At 45.7% G+C, this 20,400-nt stretch overlaps 1 protein-coding gene across 1 annotated transcript in view; it reads right to left on the reverse strand.

Annotated features, from left to right (window-relative positions):
* Positions 1-20,400, reverse strand: part of LOC121532048 (vascular endothelial growth factor receptor kdr-like) — an 80,581-nt gene that overhangs the window by 47,973 nt on the left and 12,208 nt on the right. Inside the window, exons 2-11 of the mRNA XM_041837698.2 lie at positions 13,986-14,073; positions 12,278-12,480; positions 10,089-10,216; positions 8,675-8,834; positions 8,454-8,590; positions 8,180-8,363; positions 7,576-7,702; positions 7,209-7,378; positions 5,480-5,636; positions 1,038-1,152 (exon numbers count right to left, since the gene is read on the reverse strand). Coding sequence (XP_041693632.2) covers positions 1,038-1,152; positions 5,480-5,636; positions 7,209-7,378; positions 7,576-7,702; positions 8,180-8,363; positions 8,454-8,590; positions 8,675-8,834; positions 10,089-10,216; positions 12,278-12,480; positions 13,986-14,073 — 1,469 coding nt within the window. The remainder of the gene's footprint in view (positions 1-1,037; positions 1,153-5,479; positions 5,637-7,208; positions 7,379-7,575; positions 7,703-8,179; positions 8,364-8,453; positions 8,591-8,674; positions 8,835-10,088; positions 10,217-12,277; positions 12,481-13,985; positions 14,074-20,400) is intronic.

A 20,400-nucleotide genomic window follows, 5' to 3' on the forward strand; every position in this document is an offset into this window, starting at 1 on the left:
GAATGATGGAGGCCAGTGTGTTCTTGCGGACCTTCAATGCTGCATAAATGTTTTGGTACCCTTCCCCAGATCATGTGCCTCGACACAATCCTGTCTCGGAGCTCTACGGACAATTCCTTTGACCTCATGGCTTGGTTTTTGCTCTGACATGCACTGTCAACTGAGCGACCTTATATAGATAGGTGTCTGCCTTTCCAAATCATCTCCAATCAATTGAATTTACCATAGGTGGACTCCAATCAAGTTGTAGAAACAACTCAAGAATGATAAATGAAAACAGGATGCACCTGAGCTCAATTTCAAGACTCATAGCAAAGGGTCTGAATACGGTTTCTTTATTTTTAATACATTTGCAAACATTTCTAAGAACCAGTTTTCGCTTTGTCATTATGGGATATTGTGTGTAGATTGATGAGGAACATTTTTATTTAGTCCATTTTAGAATAAGGCTGTAACATAACAAAATGTGGAAAAAGGGAAGGGGTCTGAATACTTTCCGAATGCACTGTATGTAATTCAGGGCTCATCTGTAAAAAAAAAAACCTTGGTCTCAGTATGACTAAAAATAAAGGCTACAATAAAATAAAACAATTATAAATGCATATTGATGTTCCTTCATTAACTTTTGGCTACAGTTACATAAGTCTATATTGATGCAGATAGAATGAATCATTCTAAAACAGTGAAATAATAAGGCGGATTATGAAGATGTAGATTTATTGTTTTCAGATGTTGGCGTCTCAAAGAGAACGATCATAGGGAATCCCACTTCAGTGTTAATCTCTCAGAGTGCTCTCTCTCTCTATCCGGACATTTCATCTAGATCCCTTTTTCATATAAATCTTGAAGTAATTGTTGTATTGCCCAACACAAAGCACTCTTTTGTCATGGACATTTCTGCTCAGTATCAAACATGCATCATATATGACAAGAACACATGCATGAATCATTGTTCTATGTTGTGCAACGTTAAGAAGTGTCAGTTTCTCTGAGTCTATAACAAATCTAATGAGAACAAAACTATACTATAAGCATACCTTGTTCTTTCCTTTCACCAGTTCAGTTTTGTTGTCTATGCTCTCAATCCAGTTGTGTGAGTAGTTCCCCTTATCGTCCATTTGAACTGGGATTGGCTCAGTGTAAAGGGTACACCTATGGGAAAGAGGAAACCAGTGATTACTGAACTAGATGAAAAGGCTGCAGGTTACCTAACGTATAAAGTCAGTTTAGAAAATTAGTACAGAACAGTGGACAAAACAGGAGACTACTAGAGCAGAATGCCGTGTGGACATGTCATCCTTTCCTATATTTCATTAATTGGAACCAGAAATGACACTATGGACCAGCGAATGCGGTCCAAACAGTTTGACAATGTGTCGCTCTGAACGGGCAGGCATTTAGCCTTATGAGGCTCTGACTAACATCATAGCTTTTGTGTGGCCTTTTAGGGCGGGCTATATCCCAGGCTGCCTAGGCGTGTTAAACCAGACAAAAACCAGCCAGCCTCTCCTCCTCTCCTCGCTTTCCTCCTGCCTACTGAGGGGAACAATCAGGCTGATGAGGAGTGAGGCAGCCAGGCCAGGCAGGCTGGGAGGCAGGAGGAAACGGCAGCGTGACAGGAAGGGCCGTGCTATGCGTCACCTCACACAGGAAACCCCCTCACTCCCTGACTAGAGGAGATAAGGCTAATCCCCAGACCTTGGTTGGTCAAAAAAGGGACAGCTGATACCTTCTTACCCTGCTGCTGATAACGAAAGAACCCTTCCTGCCTCCTTCACCTCTCCCATCCCTTTTTCTTTTGCCCCCAACTGCTATCTGAGACGTTACGCTTCCCCAACCACAAGGGGACTGTGATTTATATGAGGTCTGATCCTGAAATGGTAAGTAGTCAATTTGCCGTGACAGGTCCTTGAAGGGGGTCTGAACTGTATAAAACAAACATTTGGCTCAATCTGCCTCCAACCAGGCTGTGGATGGCCTGAGCTGAAATCTCTGTTTGATGCACCTCCCTCATTAGCTGTTGAAAAAACAGGCCCTTTTCAGCTTCAAACGTTTATGAGCCACTTTTTCCAGTGCCAGAGCTGATTATCTTTAGGGCTTCAGAAATGGGGCACTTTGACACAGCTTGACCCTCCACCATAATTTCTGTCACAAATTTGGCAACCAGGAGTGTTTTTTTTTAACCAATAATGATGGATAATTAACAGAAACCTTTGTCAAGTTACAGCGCCTGCAGTGTAACATAATTTAGGCCCTCCAGTGTGAGGCTGTCCCGAGCCGTGTTTTTCTAGCGGTGTTGGGTCCTGATAACCCCGCGGTAATGGCCCATTGTTTGCCTGATCTTACGCCTCAGAAAGGACCCCTGCTGTCACTGACGGGGGTCTGGCAGCTCTGGCTCTCAGGGAATGTTCATGTTGTTTATGAAGGTTCACTAGCCGCCCACCACACGCTCTGTCCCGTTCAGCTCTATAAATATTTAGCATCTGCTTCATCTGACCACTTTTTTACTGACCGAGTCACTGGTGCTTCCTGCTTTAGTTTTTGCTTGTAAGCAGGAATCAGGAGGATAGAATTATGGTCAGATTTGCCAAATGGAGGGCGAGGGAGAGCTTTGTACGCGTCTCTGTGTGTTGAGTAAAGGTGGTCTAGAGTTTTTTTCCCTCTGGGTGCAAATTTAACATGCTGGTAGAAATGAGGTAAAACTGATTTAAGTTTCCCTGCATTAAAGTCCCCGGCCACTAGGAGCGCCGCCTCTGGATGAGCGTTTTCCTGTTTGCTTATGGCCGTATACAGCTCATTGAGTGTGGTCTTAGTGCCAGCATCGGTTTGTGGTGGTAAATAGACAGCTACGAAGAATATAGATGAAACCTCTCTTGGTAGATAGTGTGGTCTACAACTTATCATGAGATACTCTACCTCAGCAAAACCTTGAGACTTCCTTAGATATCGTGCACCAGCTGTTGTTTACAAATATACATAGACCGCCACCCCTTGTCTTACCAGAGGCTGCTGTTCTATCCTGCCGATACAGTGTATAACCCGCCAGCTGTATGTTATTCATGTCGTCGTTCAGCCACGACTCGGTGAAACATTACAGTTTTTAATGTCCCGTTGGTAGGATATACGTGCTTGTAGTTTGTCCACTTTATTAGCAAGCGATTGTACGTTGGCCAATAGTACTGATGGCAAAGGCAGATTAACCACTCGTCGCCGGCTCCTTACCAGGCACCCTATCTCCTTCCGCGATATCTCTGTCTCTTTCTACTGCGAATGACGGGGATGAGGGCCCTGTCGGGTGTCTGGAGAAAATCCCTCTTGTCTGACTCATTAAAGAAAAATTATTAGTCCAGTTCAAGGTATTCTGATGTCCAGAAGCTCTTTCGGTCATAAGAGACGGTAGCAGCAACATTATGTACAAAATAAGTTACAAACAATGCGAAAACAAAAACAAAATAGCACAGTTGGTTAAGAGCCCATAAAACGGCAGCCATCCCCTCCGGCGCCATTGTAATCCACTGTACAGCCTTACCAATGGATTGTGGATCAATGACATGGGGTACCATCAGTGATACCCACAGAACACAACTGCGAAGAGATTACACAAATATTAGCATTGTAGCTCTGATTGCAGGACTCTGAAACCCCTGTGAAATGACCAACATTTATTGTACCAGTCAACCTACTATGTGTATTGAACACTATTCCAGAGGAAAAACAATACAACGTGGATGTTTTGGAGTCTGAGAACTCTGAGGAGGAGCACTTGGGTACTGAGTAGACTGATACCCCATTTCACTGACAATACCCCATTTCATTGACCCCCAATCCTTATGTAAGACTGTACAGTGCAATATGAATGTCAATACTCACAGTAGGGTGACTGGAGAGGTGACTTCCCACAGTCAAAGTCCCGCAATAAGAGCTAAGACACTAATATTTGTGCAAACTCTTCACAGTTGTGTTCTGTGGATGTCACTGAGTAGACTGATAACCAATTCCATTGCTCCACATACCAACACTCCAACCTTGTTTAGCATTATCTAGTCTAAATATGGCATGATTCCACTATCTATATCCATTCGCTTCACTTTCAAAGAGGGACTTTTACTTTGAAGGCGAACCGCAAATGCCACTATTGTGGGTAATCCCTATTGTGGCTAGCTTCACATAGGTGGGGCCGACCATCATTAATCAAATACGAACTGTCTTATAAATTGTTCATGTTGTTTATGAAGGTTCCCTAGCAGGTCGACATTCACGCCCATACCACACATTCTGTCCCGTTCAGCTCTATAAAAGCTTGGGGAGTCTGAGACTAATATATTATCTCTCCCTGCCCAAAGAGCCACTGGCCACAAATGAGTGGGGAATTCTCCGGGGCTGCATTTCTTTGATAAATGTCTGTATTTTGGGACAGAGTCAATTAAATAGATGCAGGCCTGTTTTTGGAGAGGGAGCCTCGGGCTAGCCCGGTGGTTCTGGACTCCAGACTCACAGACTGCGTGTGTGTGTGTGTATGATTCAGTTCCAATACTATGACAGCTGAGCTCAGCATCAACAAACCCGAATGTAACATAGCAGGCGTAAAAGTCCTGACGAGAAAAAATAAACTGCCGGGGGAGGTTCTCTTCTGCACTGTTGAACCAATCCAGTAAATGTGGAGGAGGAGTTAAGATGGAGTGTCGCCTTGTTAACATCCATTAGCAGAAGTCGCGTAAAAGGCTCTCTTTCCATTTCACCTAAAAACTGGATGCATCCGCTTGGTACCGACCCCGCAGAGGGTTTACAAACCTAAACACGCATCCAAAACATAACCAGGATGTGCACTGGCAGGGACAATGCTGGTCTGCTTCACCAATCATGTCCATTCATACAGACCAGAGATAGGACAATAAATCTCAGGGTCTGTGTGGACATATGGAAGATACGTAGAAGTATGAATGTATTGCACTTCCAAGAACCAAACCAATAAACTCAGAACACCCACTCTATGTTACAGATATAACTAGAACTGCGCAATGACCTCAGGATGAGAGAACACATGACCCTCCCCGTGATCCGGTAGTTTCTGTCAGATGGTCCTGGTGACTCAGAACATTTTGATTCATAGACTGGGTGTTCGAGAAAAAATATACGACTTTATCACAGTTCTGAATTGAACGCTTTGTTTCCTGGAAGTGGTGCCTTATGGTTGTGCAGGATATTGATCCTACGCAGCTCTAACATATTCTTATGGTTTACAGTAAACAACAGAACAAATTGAAGTACATTACCAATGAAGGAACATTGTGAAAACTTAAAACAAGAAGTGCAGAACACAGAATTTCTGAAAGTTACTGGAAGGTTCAAAGGCACTGACACAGTAGGTGAACATAAACTAAATGGTCTTCACAGTTTAGTTAACGACTTAGTTAATATAACCACTTGGATTGCCCAGGATAAACAGGCTAGGATGGCACACTCTTTGTTAGTGACTCACTCTTTGTCGGTGGGGTCAGGATGGCATGGTTGCCAGAGCCACGTGATGACGGGCATGGGCACTCCAAAGGCGGTGCAGGTTAGCTGGTGCTGCTTGCCGAACATGTAGGGCTGCAGGTCCACCGAGGCCACCTCCTCTTCTGAGATCATAGGCCTCACTGTGGGAGAGACACACACACACACACACATACAGACAAAGAGATCAGACACTGTTGCATCAACTGTTACACCTGGCTATTGGCGGTAATAATGTCTTTATAATGAGAGAGAGGTTTGTCATCGTGATGAATAACCATGGAAAAGGTCCCATGGACACCAGTTGTCTTCTAACTTCTGAGAGTCGGCTGTGAAGTGCTTGAAAAGGGTTGAGTGATTGCATAGCCCTGATACCCTGGGGTTGTCCATCACATCAGGGTGTCAGTGTCTCAGAGCCTGGCCCGGTCTCTACCCAGCTGCCTTTGGGCCAGATGTGGCCCTATGCCCTGTCCCAGGTCAGTGGATCAGCAGTGTGGGAGAGCACAGCAGTAATCAACACCAGACTGACAGACTTTCTGACTGGATGCCACCTCAAGAGGAATGCTCTGCTCACATCAGTTAATCATTCTCCACCAGTCAGTCAGTGTGTGTGTGTGTGTGTGTGTGTGTGTGTGTGTGTGTGTGTGTGTGTGTGTGTGTGTGTGTGTGTGTGTGTGTGTGTGTGTGTGTGTGCGTGTGCAAAGTCGTGACATGGTTTCTCTCAGCAATGTCCTCAGTTCAAGCCCCGGCTGCTGAATCCATTTGAGATCTGGAACACTGGGGCTGGACTTCAAACGCTTGATGAACGATGACTAAAATAGTTCCATAACTGTTCCCAGGACTTTCCTTGATTTCTCCTTCCATTGTTTGTGTCTGTGAGAGTGTGTATTTTTTTTGTCATTCCAATAATAATGATGCGTGGAGCAAATGGGAAAGTGAGGGACCATAAATACAATTTATATGGGCGAGAAGGGGGCTGACCTTTACAATTTGGCACAGCAGGGGGATTCTTGGATAATGTGCAGGGAACGGAATGGAATGGAATACTTTGCGATGCATTCTTTTGGCCCCCATCGACAACTTGGGAGTAGTATCTGAGTGGCACATGTGTTGCTCAACAGAGTTCTTAACGGCAAGCAGATTGCACTCCCCGACTCTCCATCCAACACACTATCAAAGCCCCATAACATAACCGACCACGTTTATAACCGCTAGTGTTAATGACCATCATTATTTACATGGCAATCATTACATTAGATTTGTTTCAAATGCGTTGCTAAATCATATAGAGTACACATAAAGCCCTATATCATGTACAGAACACTGTTGTTTCCATGAGCGGTGCTGTAGGCTACATTCACATGATGTGAATAAAGGGTTAGGTCTAGAGGAGGATAGAGTGGAGAGACAGGGTCGTTTACACAACCCGCGAAGCCCCTTCAAAAAGAGCCTGGCTAATCAACACCAGCTGGCCCGGCAACGTCAAGCCACCGCTGGAAACAACAAACCCCACAAGCCCCCAGATTCCTGTCATACTGGAGGGCTGCTGCCTGCAGCCCTGCACCAACCAGGGGGTACAACCCAAAGTACTGAGGCTGTTCAAAATGCGGAGGCCCAAAGTCCAGGGCATTGCTTCATTTCCTCAGGATCGCCAGTCATTTGGAGGGATAAAGGACAGGATATAGGACGGGATATCATGGGGATATCAGCTTTACCTCGGACTACCAGAGTGTAGCTGAGATTCCTGTAGAGGCCTCTCTCCTTGTTGCCCAGGGCGATGGTGAAGACCCCGGCATCCTTCTGCTTCACGTCCTTGACGAGGAGGTTGTAGCCTGAAGACTCGTAACAGGTGGAGTTCTCGTTGATAGGGACGCCATCCTTATACCTGGGAACGGGATACATCCACATTTACTTTAGATGTTCAGCAAATCGTAACATACTGATATGAAAGTTGTGATGATAATAAATCAGCAACTCTACGTCCCAAATCAAACACTTGTAAGCTCCAGAGTAGTGCATTATATTCAGCAAGGGTTGACAATACATGCAGTGACTAGTCCCAGCAGCTGAACTCAGTCTTACCATGTCATAGTGTTGGGTGGTGGCAGTGCATTGACCTTGGGTTCAAACATCAGCTTGCTTCTACCTTCTGTGTAGACCACTCTCCTGGCCCGTTCATTCTTATAGGACACATTCAGGTATGGATGTTCTGAAATCACACAGAAGAAGACCAATGGCGAGAGCATGAAAACGACTGTTGAAAAACAACACTATAAATGTATTATAAATGAGATTATAAACTGGGTGGTTTGAGCACTGAATGCTGATTGACTGACAGCCGTGGTATATCAGACCGTAAACCACGGGTATGACACATTTTTTATTTTGAACGCTCTAATTACATTGATAACCAGTTTATAATAGCAATACGGCACCTCTGGGGTTTGTGATATATGGCCAATATACCACGGCTAAGGGCTGTATCCAGGCACTCCGCGTTGCGTTGTGCATATGAACAGCCCTTAGCCATGGTATATTGGCCATATACCACACCCTCTCTGGCCTTAATGCTTGATCACACAATGGTTGCCCAAGATTAAGTTTACGATGGAGTTATGTCTGCCTCTGCCTTAGCTCAGTGAGACCTTGCCTTCACGCAGTACCAGTTCCTAACACACTGACCCACCATAGATGGTGACCTTCGCTGAGGCATGCTTCTTGTTCCCCATCTCAGAGTTCCCTATCTCAGCCGTGCACCTGTACGTGCCCCTGTCGTCCATGGTGATGTTGGACAAGGTGATGGCTTTGTACATCCTGGTGACCGAAGCCGGATTCTCTCTGGTCTTGTTGACGGTGGGGTTCCGATTGACCTGGGGACGCAAAGGCACTCATCAACAACCCCGAAACAGCGGATTCATCGACCAGTAATCTTAAATGATGTTCAGTGACTTAGAACTTACCATCCTCTTTGGGTATTCCCAAGTCAAGTTGATCCTTCCATTGAAGGTGGTCTCTGCGGAGCAGTTGAGGACCAGGCTATCTCCCACTAACAGCTTGATACGTTCTGGGTTGATCTTTACGTTCCTCAGGTAGATAGCTATGCAAGCAGCGTTAGAAGGGAAGACTCAGTGAATCAACTTGTCTCTCTTAGAGCTCAATAAGAAAAGGAGAAGTGACTCACTTTTCCTCAGAGGGATGTAGTGGGACTGGACCCGTTGGCCGTTGACGCTGGTGACACAGGTCAGGAGACTATAGAATTCGTAGGGACCATATGGGATCTTGAAGCCCATTTTGGGGTCCCATTCCTTCCCTTGTTCAATCTTCTCTGATAAGGGTGGCTGCTGAAAGAAGAGACAGGTAGAAAGGTGTTTATGAAGGGGCTTATATGTTTAGTGGAGCTTCTAGTTCTGCAGTCTTTAAAAGCACTACGATGTGGGCAACTGGGTTTGGTATGAAACTCCACGCTCCAATGAGCTCAGCTGGCGATGCCTGCCCGTTAGAACTGACGTCTAATTCCCTTTTACAGTTTTATGGAGTGTAACCATCGCAATTATCCACGCAGCGATGCGCAGAGCACTGTTGACTTTGAACAAAGGATGAAATGGATGGATGTGGCCAAGGCCTACTCCTGCGGTTGTTTGTTCTCCAGCCAAGTGTTATGCTGCTAGGAGAGAGAGGGAAAGGAAGGAAGCAGGGAGGAAGGAGAAATGCCATATATCTTCCAGTAGCAAGGTCACACAACCCACTATCTTTGCCCTCTGAATAAGACTTGTTTGTCCATGTCCAAGGCATTGTAACACACAGCTATATATCAACCCTGTGAATACAAACACAGCCATCTATTGTTGAGGGTGGCGGCTCTGAGCTGTGGCATCATGTAGCAAAAGCGCCACTCTTTTGCTACATGATGCAAAAGAGTGGCTCTTTTGTTGCACATGATTTATAGGAAGTGCCGCCTCGTGTTAAAGGCTACTGCAATAAGACAAGGAGCTTGGTCACATAGAGAGATTTCCTCCTGCTATAATTGTATTAAAAACCACTTAACTATCCCCAGGAGCATCATCTGCCTATTGTTTCCTCTGATTGGATATGGATTGTTTTTTAGATCCGCATTTCCTGGACAAGATGTTTAAAACAGGAGGTCTTCTATATTTAGAGAGAGATTCTATTCTAAGGAAAAACAGTCTTGGAGGACCTTCCTGTTCTTAACAGGAAGCAGACAGGATGACTCCCTCTGCTGCCCCTGAGCCTCCCTTCTCCGTGGCCACTGTCTCCCGGCCGTTTCCGCATGCTTGAGTGGCTTACCGTTTGATGGGTGTGAGAACTCCTAAGACATCCATGGTGCACAGGGCCTGTTTACCATGTCTCTTTGTGATCTTCACTTTAGTGACGTCTTTCAGACAATGTCAAGGTACACTCTGGTAAAGTAATCAATCTCATGCCCATACTATCTCAAAGCGTGTACAACTGGTCAACATTGATAAGTCTCATAATAAATGCTAACATTTGCTCTCTTTTGAAAGACAATGTGAATGATATGCCCATTTCAAATGACGTTTTAAGATACAGAAATAAATTATCATGAAAAGTCTTACTGCTTCAAGAGTGACGATCTGGTCAGGAGAAGTTGTTCTACAGGGAATCACTAGGGTGGCCTCATGTCTGTAGGTAAACAGGGTGTATGGATTGCGGAAATGGTTCTCCACAAACTGATGTTTTTTATCTGTAGAACAAATCAGAAAATAACAATTATTATTTAAGGTCATAACTTTTTAATCTCTTTTAATTTAACAACATTATTGTTGTGGTCCTCAGCCTAAAGTGAAGCAGGGGAGAATATTTTCATAGTCAGGGTACTGTCAGGCCATCCATCTCACACAGAGATCAAATAGAATCTTCCAGACCAGTGAGATCCGCTCCTTCTCCAAACCCCCTCCTGCTCCTCCTGCTAGATGCAGCTCTGGATAAAGAAACAGCGTGGAGATGGAGCTATCATAGCTATCACAGCTCCAGTCTTTCTCACCAGGGTATGCATCCAATGACTCTCTGACTGGCTGTTCCTTCGCAGACCTGCTGTGGGAACTCCGTGGTTACACAAATACTTGAGTGATTTGTGCCAGGCTGAGCTGTTTAGGCATGATAAAGGGACAAGTACTTGAAAAACAAACAGGGAAAATGATCTAATAAACAGTTGAAGGGCTTTGAAAGAGTCCTGGTTAGACTAAACATTTAGCTACCAGGCTGTCAGATCGCCAGGGGAGGCAGAGAGAACAGCCAGGGAGTCAGGCTAGGACCTCAGTAGGAACACACTCAATCTAAGGAGTCCAGTGCTTTTCTGCGGCACAATTTTGCTTTGGCCATGAATATCAGCATCTGTTCTGAAGGCCAGACATGAAGAAAAAGTAGTGCACGCACATCACAGGAGCTGGACAGAAATATGCCCTGGAGAGAAATATGTCCTGGAGAGAAATATGTCCTGGAGAGAAATGTGTCCTGGACAGAAATATGTCCTGGAGAGAAATATGTCCTGGACAGAAATATGTCCTGGAGAGAAATATGTCCTGGACAGAAATATGTCCTAGACAGAAATATGTCCTGGTGAGAAATATGTCTTGGACAGAAATATGTCCTGGATAGAAATATGTCCTGGAGAGAAATGTGTCCTGGACAGAAATATGTCCTGGAGAGAAATATGTCCTGGAGAGAAATGTGTCCTGGACAGAAATATGTCCTGGAGAAAAATATGTCCTGGAGAGAAATGTGTCTTGGACAGAAATATGTCCTGGATAGAAATATGTCCTGGAGAGAAATGTGTCCTGGACAGAAATATGTCCTGGAGAGAAATATGTCCTGGAGAGAAATATGTCCTGGAGAGAAATATGTCCTGGAGAGAAATGTGTCCTGGACAGAAATATGTCCTGGAGAGAAATATGTCCTGGAGAGAAATGTGTCCTGGACAGAAATATGTCCTGGAGAAAAATATGTCCTGGAGAGAAATGTGTCTTGGACAGAAATATGTCCTGGATAGAAATATGTCCTGGAGAGATAGAAAGGACCTCACTGTTTGTTTCTTCCAGAAAAGGTTATTGATCAGGCTTGGCATTCTTATCTCTCTCTTCCCAGATATTCCATGAGACGTATCCCCACCACAGTCCCTCAGACTAAGACTAAGATTTTTAAAGGGACACTGATGTCAATCTCAACTATGACAATGTTTTAAGGTATTTAGTGTTGTCCTGCATTGCTCTCACTGAGTAGAGCCAATTATTCACGTTATTAAGGGAGGACTAGGCCTGTAACATGGGAGAGACCATAGCTGGTATCGTGAGAGGCTCCAGGAGAGACTGACTGGAAAAACAGAAGCCGGAGGGAGCAGGAAATAATAGTCAATGACCAGGGCTTCCGATGCAATCACACTCTCCTTCCCTGTTCCAGAAGGAGTCGGGCAGCGGAGGAAAGCCTTGCTCTCTCTGTTAGAAGCACAACTCCTTCTGCCTGGCTTGGACTAAACTCCCCCCCTCTCTACATATACTCATATATTGGCGTTAAAGTTAACAGAATCCAACAATTGATTTAATCACAAAGCGAGATCCTTTTCATTTCCATTTTCACACGCTGGATTTCAATGGACTTCATGGGATGCCATTATAGAACTCAACAATGATGATCTACTCTGTCAGCGTACACATGTAAAGCAATTTGGGCTGCAAATACGGTATTGTATGTATGAAAGATGCTATACCATCATTGTTACAATGTCTGAACAGTATAAAGCGGGTCTCACCTTTGACGTATACGTAGGTAGAGCTGATGTCGGCGGAGGGCTGGGCGTACCTGCAGCTGTAGAACCCCGTGTCGTTGGGGCTCAGGTTTCTCACCAGTAGCTTACTGCAGTGGCCGTTCACCTGGGGCTCACACTCCTCCACACGCACCCCCTCCGAGGTGACGTCCCGCCAGGGCAGCCTCCAGTGCAGCTGGGCCGCACCTCTGATAAAGACAGCAGAAGTTAGCCCTAAGAACTGATACAGGAGGAGATATTATTTCCTATCCCTAATGGTTAAGATTTAGATTGAAGATAGGGACATCTGATTGTAGCTCTGTGGTTAAGGGCAACCTCTAAGTCAAGCGACAAAGTTAAGAGGGTCCGTCTGAGAGGGTCAGCCAGACCACCTGCATCATCAATATCGTATTACCCTCCTGCAACCCCTAGAGCTCTGGGTCGTCACCTTCAGGTCAGCATGTCATCACCAGGTCAAACAACTTCATTCTCTCACCTGATTTATAGGGCACAGGCACCAGCTCCCAAGATTCTATCTCAGTATTATTTGGAAATAGAATTGACATTGAAATCAGTCTTAAATACTGGCTTTGACCTGACTTGACGTTGATAGTGGATATTCTCAGAAGAAGAAAGAGGTGAATAGTTTGCAGTAATTATTCTGTGGGATTTATTTTTCCAGTGTCACACCATTTTGTTCCGGTTGCCAGCCCCTCCCCTCAGGACCTCTCAAATTATGTTTATTTGGAAGTGTTTGAAGGCTGTTCCAATAATCTGGAGTCATCTTGATAACTGGGACTTTCACATGGGAACATGGCTGGGATCTGTGGGATGATGTGTTCAAATAACACATGATTTCCAAACAGTGTCAGTTTTTAAGGTCCCATTAAAAGCGATCCCGGTGGAACTTGAAACATGTCTCACTGCATACCACTGCCTCTGCCTACATTGCCTGGGGTCAAGCAACTTCAAACTCTCATCCAGAGGCCAGAAACCATAGACAGTTATCGTCCGGGGCCTCTTTAGCACATGACCTTGTAGGGAAGCGTTGCATTAGGGCCACAGGGGTTAGCATTCCTGGCATGCCTAGAAAATGATGCAAGGCTCTCTAAACGCTTAACAAATGTGTGCACTTCAGACAAACAGGGGTCCCACCGGCCCCCCGGAGGAAATTGGAACAGATTGATAAATGGGGACCACACTGGTTCCTGGCTGGGAGAGTCACTGCCTATCTGCCTCTGTGGTCTGATGCTCCTGCAGTCCTTTCCTTTTCATATACTCTCTCTTCTCTTTATCCTGGCCTAGCTGTCTAACGGGGCCAGATCAGAGCCTGGGCCTTTATTACTTCAGTGATAGTCCAGAGAACAGCCATCAACTGGAGCAGGACCAGGGCTCACCTCCTGACTGACCCTGATCTAATGAATAACAGGGGAGGGGGTTGGAATGAACCTGTTGCATTTTTTATGAAAGCCTTGCCAGGGAGTTCAGATTCTTTCCTCTACCTCTATCATCAAAATGAATGCCACATTTTAACAGGCATTCCCCCCTTTTTTCTGTCTATATGACCTGACCAAGAAAAACTTGTGTGGTCAGGAACAACTCTTGACCCTTGTGATGGGCACTATAGATTAAGTTTAAAAAAATTATGTTGGGGAACTTGACATTGAAATCTGTTGGTTCTGTGTGTGTATGTGTGTGTATGTGTGTATCATACCTGCAGGTGAGGTTGAGTGACTTGCCAGTGTGGAGAAGGTGTGTGTCCCCAGAGGGCAGCAGCAGAGGGGCAGGCAGGATGACCTGACCTGTACAACACAGAAACACACACAAACACACACACACACACACATTCAGACATTGGCTAACACTCGGGGGCATTGGATATAAGAACACACTCTGAACATTTCAAAGTGGCGCTTCATAGTACTCATACAACAAACTACACCATGCCTCCATTTACAGTCAACCAGTTCCTCTCTCTCTATGGAGCCTACAATCTGACTAACCAGTGGTGATAAATGAATTGGGAGTTTTCTCCTGAGTACAACCCATGTGTATTCACTTAGTGCTGGTCTACTCTGCTGTGAAGGGGTGGGAGGGCTTTACGGTGCAGTCCGTGCAGAGTAGGGTGCAGGAGGATACTGGTCTGGTCTGGTCTGATAGTGATGAGTTATGTGAGTGTGTTTGAGAGGAGTGGGTGTGAGGCAGATGAGAAGGGGAGGGGGGACATGGGGAGCAGCTGTGCCCCTCAGCCAGAGAGGTCACTCCAGTCAGAACCGGGGAGAACCGGGCAGACCCAGATGAACCCTGCAACATGGCCACAAGTACTTCCTCCAGCTCAATCAGTCAGTCTAGTTTGGTGGGGACTCTCTCTCTTCCTCTTTTTCTCCATTATATAACAATGCTGACACACACTTACAGTTTATGGGCAGATTGACTTTTTGATTGACCTCTGACCTTGCTGCATACTCTGTATTCTATTATTACATTTATAGGAAAGAGGGACAAAAGGGGAAGTTGAAACGGTGGATTAAAAATCTCAGTTGTTGGTGGGCCAGCTGAAGCTTGTCACGATCGTCGGATACAGAGGACCAAGGCGCAGCGTGGAAGGTGAACATATTTATTAAATAATGATTACACGAACAAAAACAACAAATCGATACGTGACGTCCAAAGGTGCAAAAACACAAACCTACACAGGAACAAGATCCCACAAACACTGTGGGAAAACTGGCTGCTTAAGTATGGTTCCCAATCAGAGACAACAAGCAACAGCTGATACACGTTGCCTCTGATTGAGAACCACACTGGCCAACATAGAACTACAAAACTAGAACGAAAACAAATGAAAACTCACACCCTGGCTCAACATACTAGAGTCCCCAGAGCCAGGGCGTGACAGTACCCCCAAAGGCGCGGACTCCGGCCGCGCAACCAAACACCACAGGGGAGGGACCGGGTGGGCACTCCGCCTTGGCGGCGGATCCGGCTCCGGGCATGATTCCCACTCCCTCTCCAACCCCCCAAAGTACCCCTGGTCCGGTCTGACCCTGCTGGCCGGAGCTGGACTGAACACCGGTGGAGCGGATTGCTCTAGCTCCGGCGTGGAGCAGCTGACCGGTGCCGGAACAGGCACCGGTGGAACAGGCACAGGCTGTGCCGGACTGACGACGCACACCACTGGCTTGGTGTGGGGAGTAGGAACAGGCCGAACCGGGCTGACGATGCGCACCATAGGCTTGGTGCGTGGAGCAGGAACAGGCCGGGCCGGGCTGACGATGCGCACCATAGGCTTGGTGCGTGGAGCAGGAACAGGCCGGGCCGGGCTGACGACGCGCACCACAGGCTTGGTGCGTGGAGCAGGAACAGGCCGGGCCGCCGGGCTGACGATGCGCACCACAGGCTTGGTGCGTGGAGCAGGAACAGGCCGGGCCGGGATGACGATGCGCACCATAGGCTTGGTGCGTGGAGCAGGAACAGGCCGGGCCGGGCTGACGACGCGCACCACAGGCTCGATGCGAGGAACAGGAACAGGCCGGACCGTACTAGGGACACACACCACTGGCCCTACGCAGGGATCAGGAACGGGCCGGACCGGACTGGTAACACACCCCAGTACCTCTCGCCGTGCCTCTACACTTTCCCTCTCCTCTGTGACCAGTGGCCCCCTTAACCTGGCGGCCTCCTCTGCAAACCCGCTGGACCGCTCTACTCCGGCCTCCTGCTGCCCGTGCGTCCCACGGCGTGAGCCCCCCCCTAAAAATGTTCTGGGGGTCTCTCCTCCCCGTGGGCCAGGCCCAGTCGAGGTTGATGTCCTTTAGCGATACCTCTGGCGCTGGATCCTGGACACGCTGCTTGGTCCAGTGTTGGTGGGATCTTCTGTCACGATCGTCGGATACAGAGGACCAAGGCGCAGCGTGGAAGGTGAACATATTTATTAAATAATGATTACACTAACAAAAACAACAAATCGATACGTGACGTCCAAAGGTGCAAAAACACAAACCTACACAGGAACAAGATCCCACAAACACTGTGGGAAAACTGGCTGCTTAAGTATGGTTCCCAATCAGAGACAACAAGCAACAGCTGATACACGTTGCCTCTGATTGAGAACCACACTGGCCAACATAGAACTACAAAACTAGAACGAAAAACAAATGAAAACTCACACCCTGGCTCAACATACTAGAGTCCCCAGAGCCAGGGCGTGACAAAGCTGTTGATAGGTGCTGCTCGTGGTGCTCAGCATAGGAAGCACAGTCATTCTCCCTGCTGTCCGTGAGGTGTGACGGTCTCATAAGTGATTTCCTTCTTTTGACTCTCTACTCCCCAAGCAGCTTGTGTACTGTCAACATGTGGTTTCCAGGCAAACACGTTTATAAAGTATTCTCTTTAAGCGCAAATGTCTGCAGGGAAGCTTTTATTTGTATCATAGTGTATCCAGAAAGACAATGGAATTACACAACAAGGCTAATTCCCTGGGAGGACTCCAGAAACCTTCACACACACAAATGCACGTGAACACACAAATCACACACACACGCATACACACTCAAAAGTACACAGAGTTGCAATTTGTTTCATTGTGGGGGTCTGAACAGCTGTTGTCTAAGAATGAACTGCCCATGCCAATGCTGGCACTCAATATCAACTTCCTTCCAAAATGTTGTAACATCATTGTTTCATAGTCCAAGGTTATTTGGAGGGGAAGGGATGTGGTAAAGGTTTTAAAAGTGTTCAAAACATTCCTCTCAGTATGACAGAGTACTACAGTATAGGGTCGAAGTATACTACACCACTGTCTTTAATACTTCTACTTATGCGAAACATAATCAGAGATCAGCATCTCCAGACAAACACATTATTATTACTCTGTAGATATTACTCAGTTGTTATTGCCCGTGTGTATTTATACATGGATAGATTGATGTACATAAACAAAGGCCTGAAGAATTTGGTGGTGCAAAATTTTTTATTTACACTGAGATTCCTAGAAAACTGTCCATTAATGTTTATATACAGTATTCAGATCCCTTGACTTTTTCCACATTTTGTTACATTACAGCCTTATTCTAAAATGGATTAAAAAATGTTTTCCCCTCATCAATCTACACACAATACCCCATAATGACAAAGCAAAAACCATTTTTTTAAATATTGTTTTTACAAATAAAAAAATAAATGAAATATCACATTTACATAAGTATTCAGACCCTTTACTCAGTTCTTTGTTGAAGCACCTTTGGCAGCGATTACAGCCTCAAGTCTTCTTGGGTATGATGCTACAAGATTGGCACACCTGTATTTGGGGAGTTTCTCACATTTTTCTCTGCAGATTCTCTCAAGATCTGTCAGGTTGGATGGAGAGCATCACTGCACAGCTATTTTCAGGTCTCTCCGGAGATGGTAGATCGGGTTCAAGTCCGGGCTCTGGCTGGGCCACTCAAGGACATTCAGAGACTTGTCCCGAAGCCACTCCTGCGTTGTTTTGGCTTTGTGCTTAGGGTCGTTGTCCTGTTGGAAGGTGAACCTTCGCCCCAGTCTGAGGTCCTGAGTGCTCTGGAGCAGGTTTTCATTAAGGATCTCTCTGTACTTTGCTCCGTTCATCTTTCCCTCGATCCTGACTAGTCTCCCAGTCCCTGCCGCTGAAAAACATCCCCACAGCATGATGCTGCCACCACCATTGTTAGCACAGCTGAAAATTGTTGTGCTGATTAAAGAAGCAATAAAACTGGCCTTCTTGAGACTAGTTGAGTATCTGGAGCATCAGCAATTGTGGGTTCGATTACAGGCTCAAAATGTCCAGAAACAAATAACTTTCTCCTGAAACTCGTCAGTCTATTCTTGTTCTGAGAAATGAAGGCTATTCCATGCGAGAAATTGCCAAGAAACTGAAGATCTCGTACAACGCTGTGTACTACTCCCTTCACAGAACAGCGCAAACAGATACATTAGAGTGTCTAGTTTGAGAAACAGACGCCTCACAGGTCCTCAACTGGCAGCTTCATTAAATAGTACCCGCAAAACACCAGTCTCAACGTCAACAGTGAAAAGGCGACTCCAGGATGCTGACCTTCTAGGCAGAGTTGCAAAGGAAAAGCCATATCTCAGACTGGCCAATAAAAAGAAAATATTAAGATGGGCAAAAGAACACAGACACTGGACTTTTTCTTTGCAACACTGCCTAGGTCAGCATCCCGGAGTCGCCTTCCAGCTACAATAGCCATTTACAACATTAACAATGTCTACACTGTATCTCTGATCAATTTGATGTTATTTTAATGGACAAAGAAAATGGCTTTTCTTTCGAAAACAAGTGAGCCCAAACTTTTGAACGGTGGTGTATATATATCACGACTTCGGCCGAGGCTGCCTCCCCGAGGCTGCCTTGTTCGGGCAGGCTTCGGCGTTCGTCGTCACCGGAGTACTAACCACTGCCGCCCCAATCATCATCACAATTGTCTTGTCTCGTTATCACACACACCTGGTTCTAATCCCATAATTAGTCCGTGTATAAGTGTTCCCTCTGCCCCCTTGTCCTTGTGGGTGATTGTTTATTGTGAAGGTTAGTGAAGCTCGGTGGAGCTCGTATATTTTGTTTGACGGGAGTATTTTCCTGTGGGCCTTGTATTTTCCAGTGCACCTGTTTTGTGCCCTGGAGTGTGTTTGACGCAGTTCTGCGTAAACCTGTATTTTGCGGATTAAAGCCTGTTTTTCTGTGATTTACCCTCCTGCGCCTGACTCCTTCAACACCACCACATCACAATATATATATATATACAGTACCAGTCAAAAGTTTGGACACACCAACTAATTCAACGGTTTTTCTTTATTTTTACAATTTTCTACATTGTAGAATAATAGTGAAGACATCAAAACTATGAAATAACACATATGGAATTATGTAGTAACCAAAAAAGTGTTAAACAAATCAAAATATATTTTAGATTTTAGATTCTTCAAAGTAGCCACCCTTTGCCTTGATGACAGCTTTGCACATTCTGGTATATATCCCTAAAAAGCCTTATTTACTGTCCACAAATTGCCTCCAGGATGTTTTGGGTTAGACATGCATGGGACACTACTGTTGATATTACATTACTGTATTACTGTTTGGTTGTAATTGAACTTGCCTCTTGAGATTACTGCCATTCAAAAACTCCACTCCTCCACTTTTGTTCCACACTATGTTCCACTTGCTTTTTGGCACAAAGTGTCTCTCTCACACACACAAACACAATACATACTACAACCTGACCTTCCACCTTACTGGAGGGCAACTCATCTCTTAAAGCTAGATTCCTTGATTGAAACAATAACAAAGCGGCCACCCCGCCTGTGTTTTGGTAAAAAGCTAAGGGATGGGCCTAGAGAAATGCAACCACTCTCAAATTCATAGACAGAGCTATGGATGCAAGAACTGGCCATCCATGATATCAACATTATAGTTTTAACCATGTTTTGAGGTTATACAGTGTTTGTTTACATTTACATTGTTTACAAACATTGGAGTAAAACAAGCTTATATTTGGGGTTCTGATCCGGTACAACAGTTGAACTAAGCTCATGAGGCATTTCTAAGTTATATTCTTCAAGAATCAATGGGTATATATCATGAATTCCAAAAATGAAGTCCAAAAATGAATATAGCAACTATGGAACCAAGAACAGTATCCCCCAGTCTGCACTGTAACAAACTACAGATGGATGGTTCAGCAGGGGCCCGGCAGGCTCATCAAGCCCCCCACTCCCTGCCCTTTCCCTGTCTCTATCCACCCACAGCCTCCCATCCCATCCTACCCCCACCTGCCTGCCCAGCGCTGACCTCAGCAGGCCCCTGCCGCAACCCCCCGCGAACAGCTGTGTGCTGCATTCCTCCAGTGGAACGCCTGAAAATGCCAGAATTTGTGCTTGTTGTGCTGGTTCAGTTCAGAGGGCCCCAGACCTGGTTCTCATTAGGAGACATTAAAGAAAAGGACAGACATGGAACCAGAGACAGAGAGAGCGACCACTATCTGATGCCTTTCTGTGTTGCCATATTTAGCTCACTCTGCTGGCTGGTGTTGGGCCAGTTATCAAACAACAGTTGACATTGGCGGTGTTACTCTGGGACCCCCATTCATAAGTCC

The sequence above is a fragment of the Coregonus clupeaformis genome, chromosome 2 (genome assembly GCF_020615455.1).
Source record: "Coregonus clupeaformis isolate EN_2021a chromosome 2, ASM2061545v1, whole genome shotgun sequence".
Classification (NCBI taxonomy): domain Eukaryota; kingdom Metazoa; phylum Chordata; class Actinopteri; order Salmoniformes; family Salmonidae; genus Coregonus; species Coregonus clupeaformis.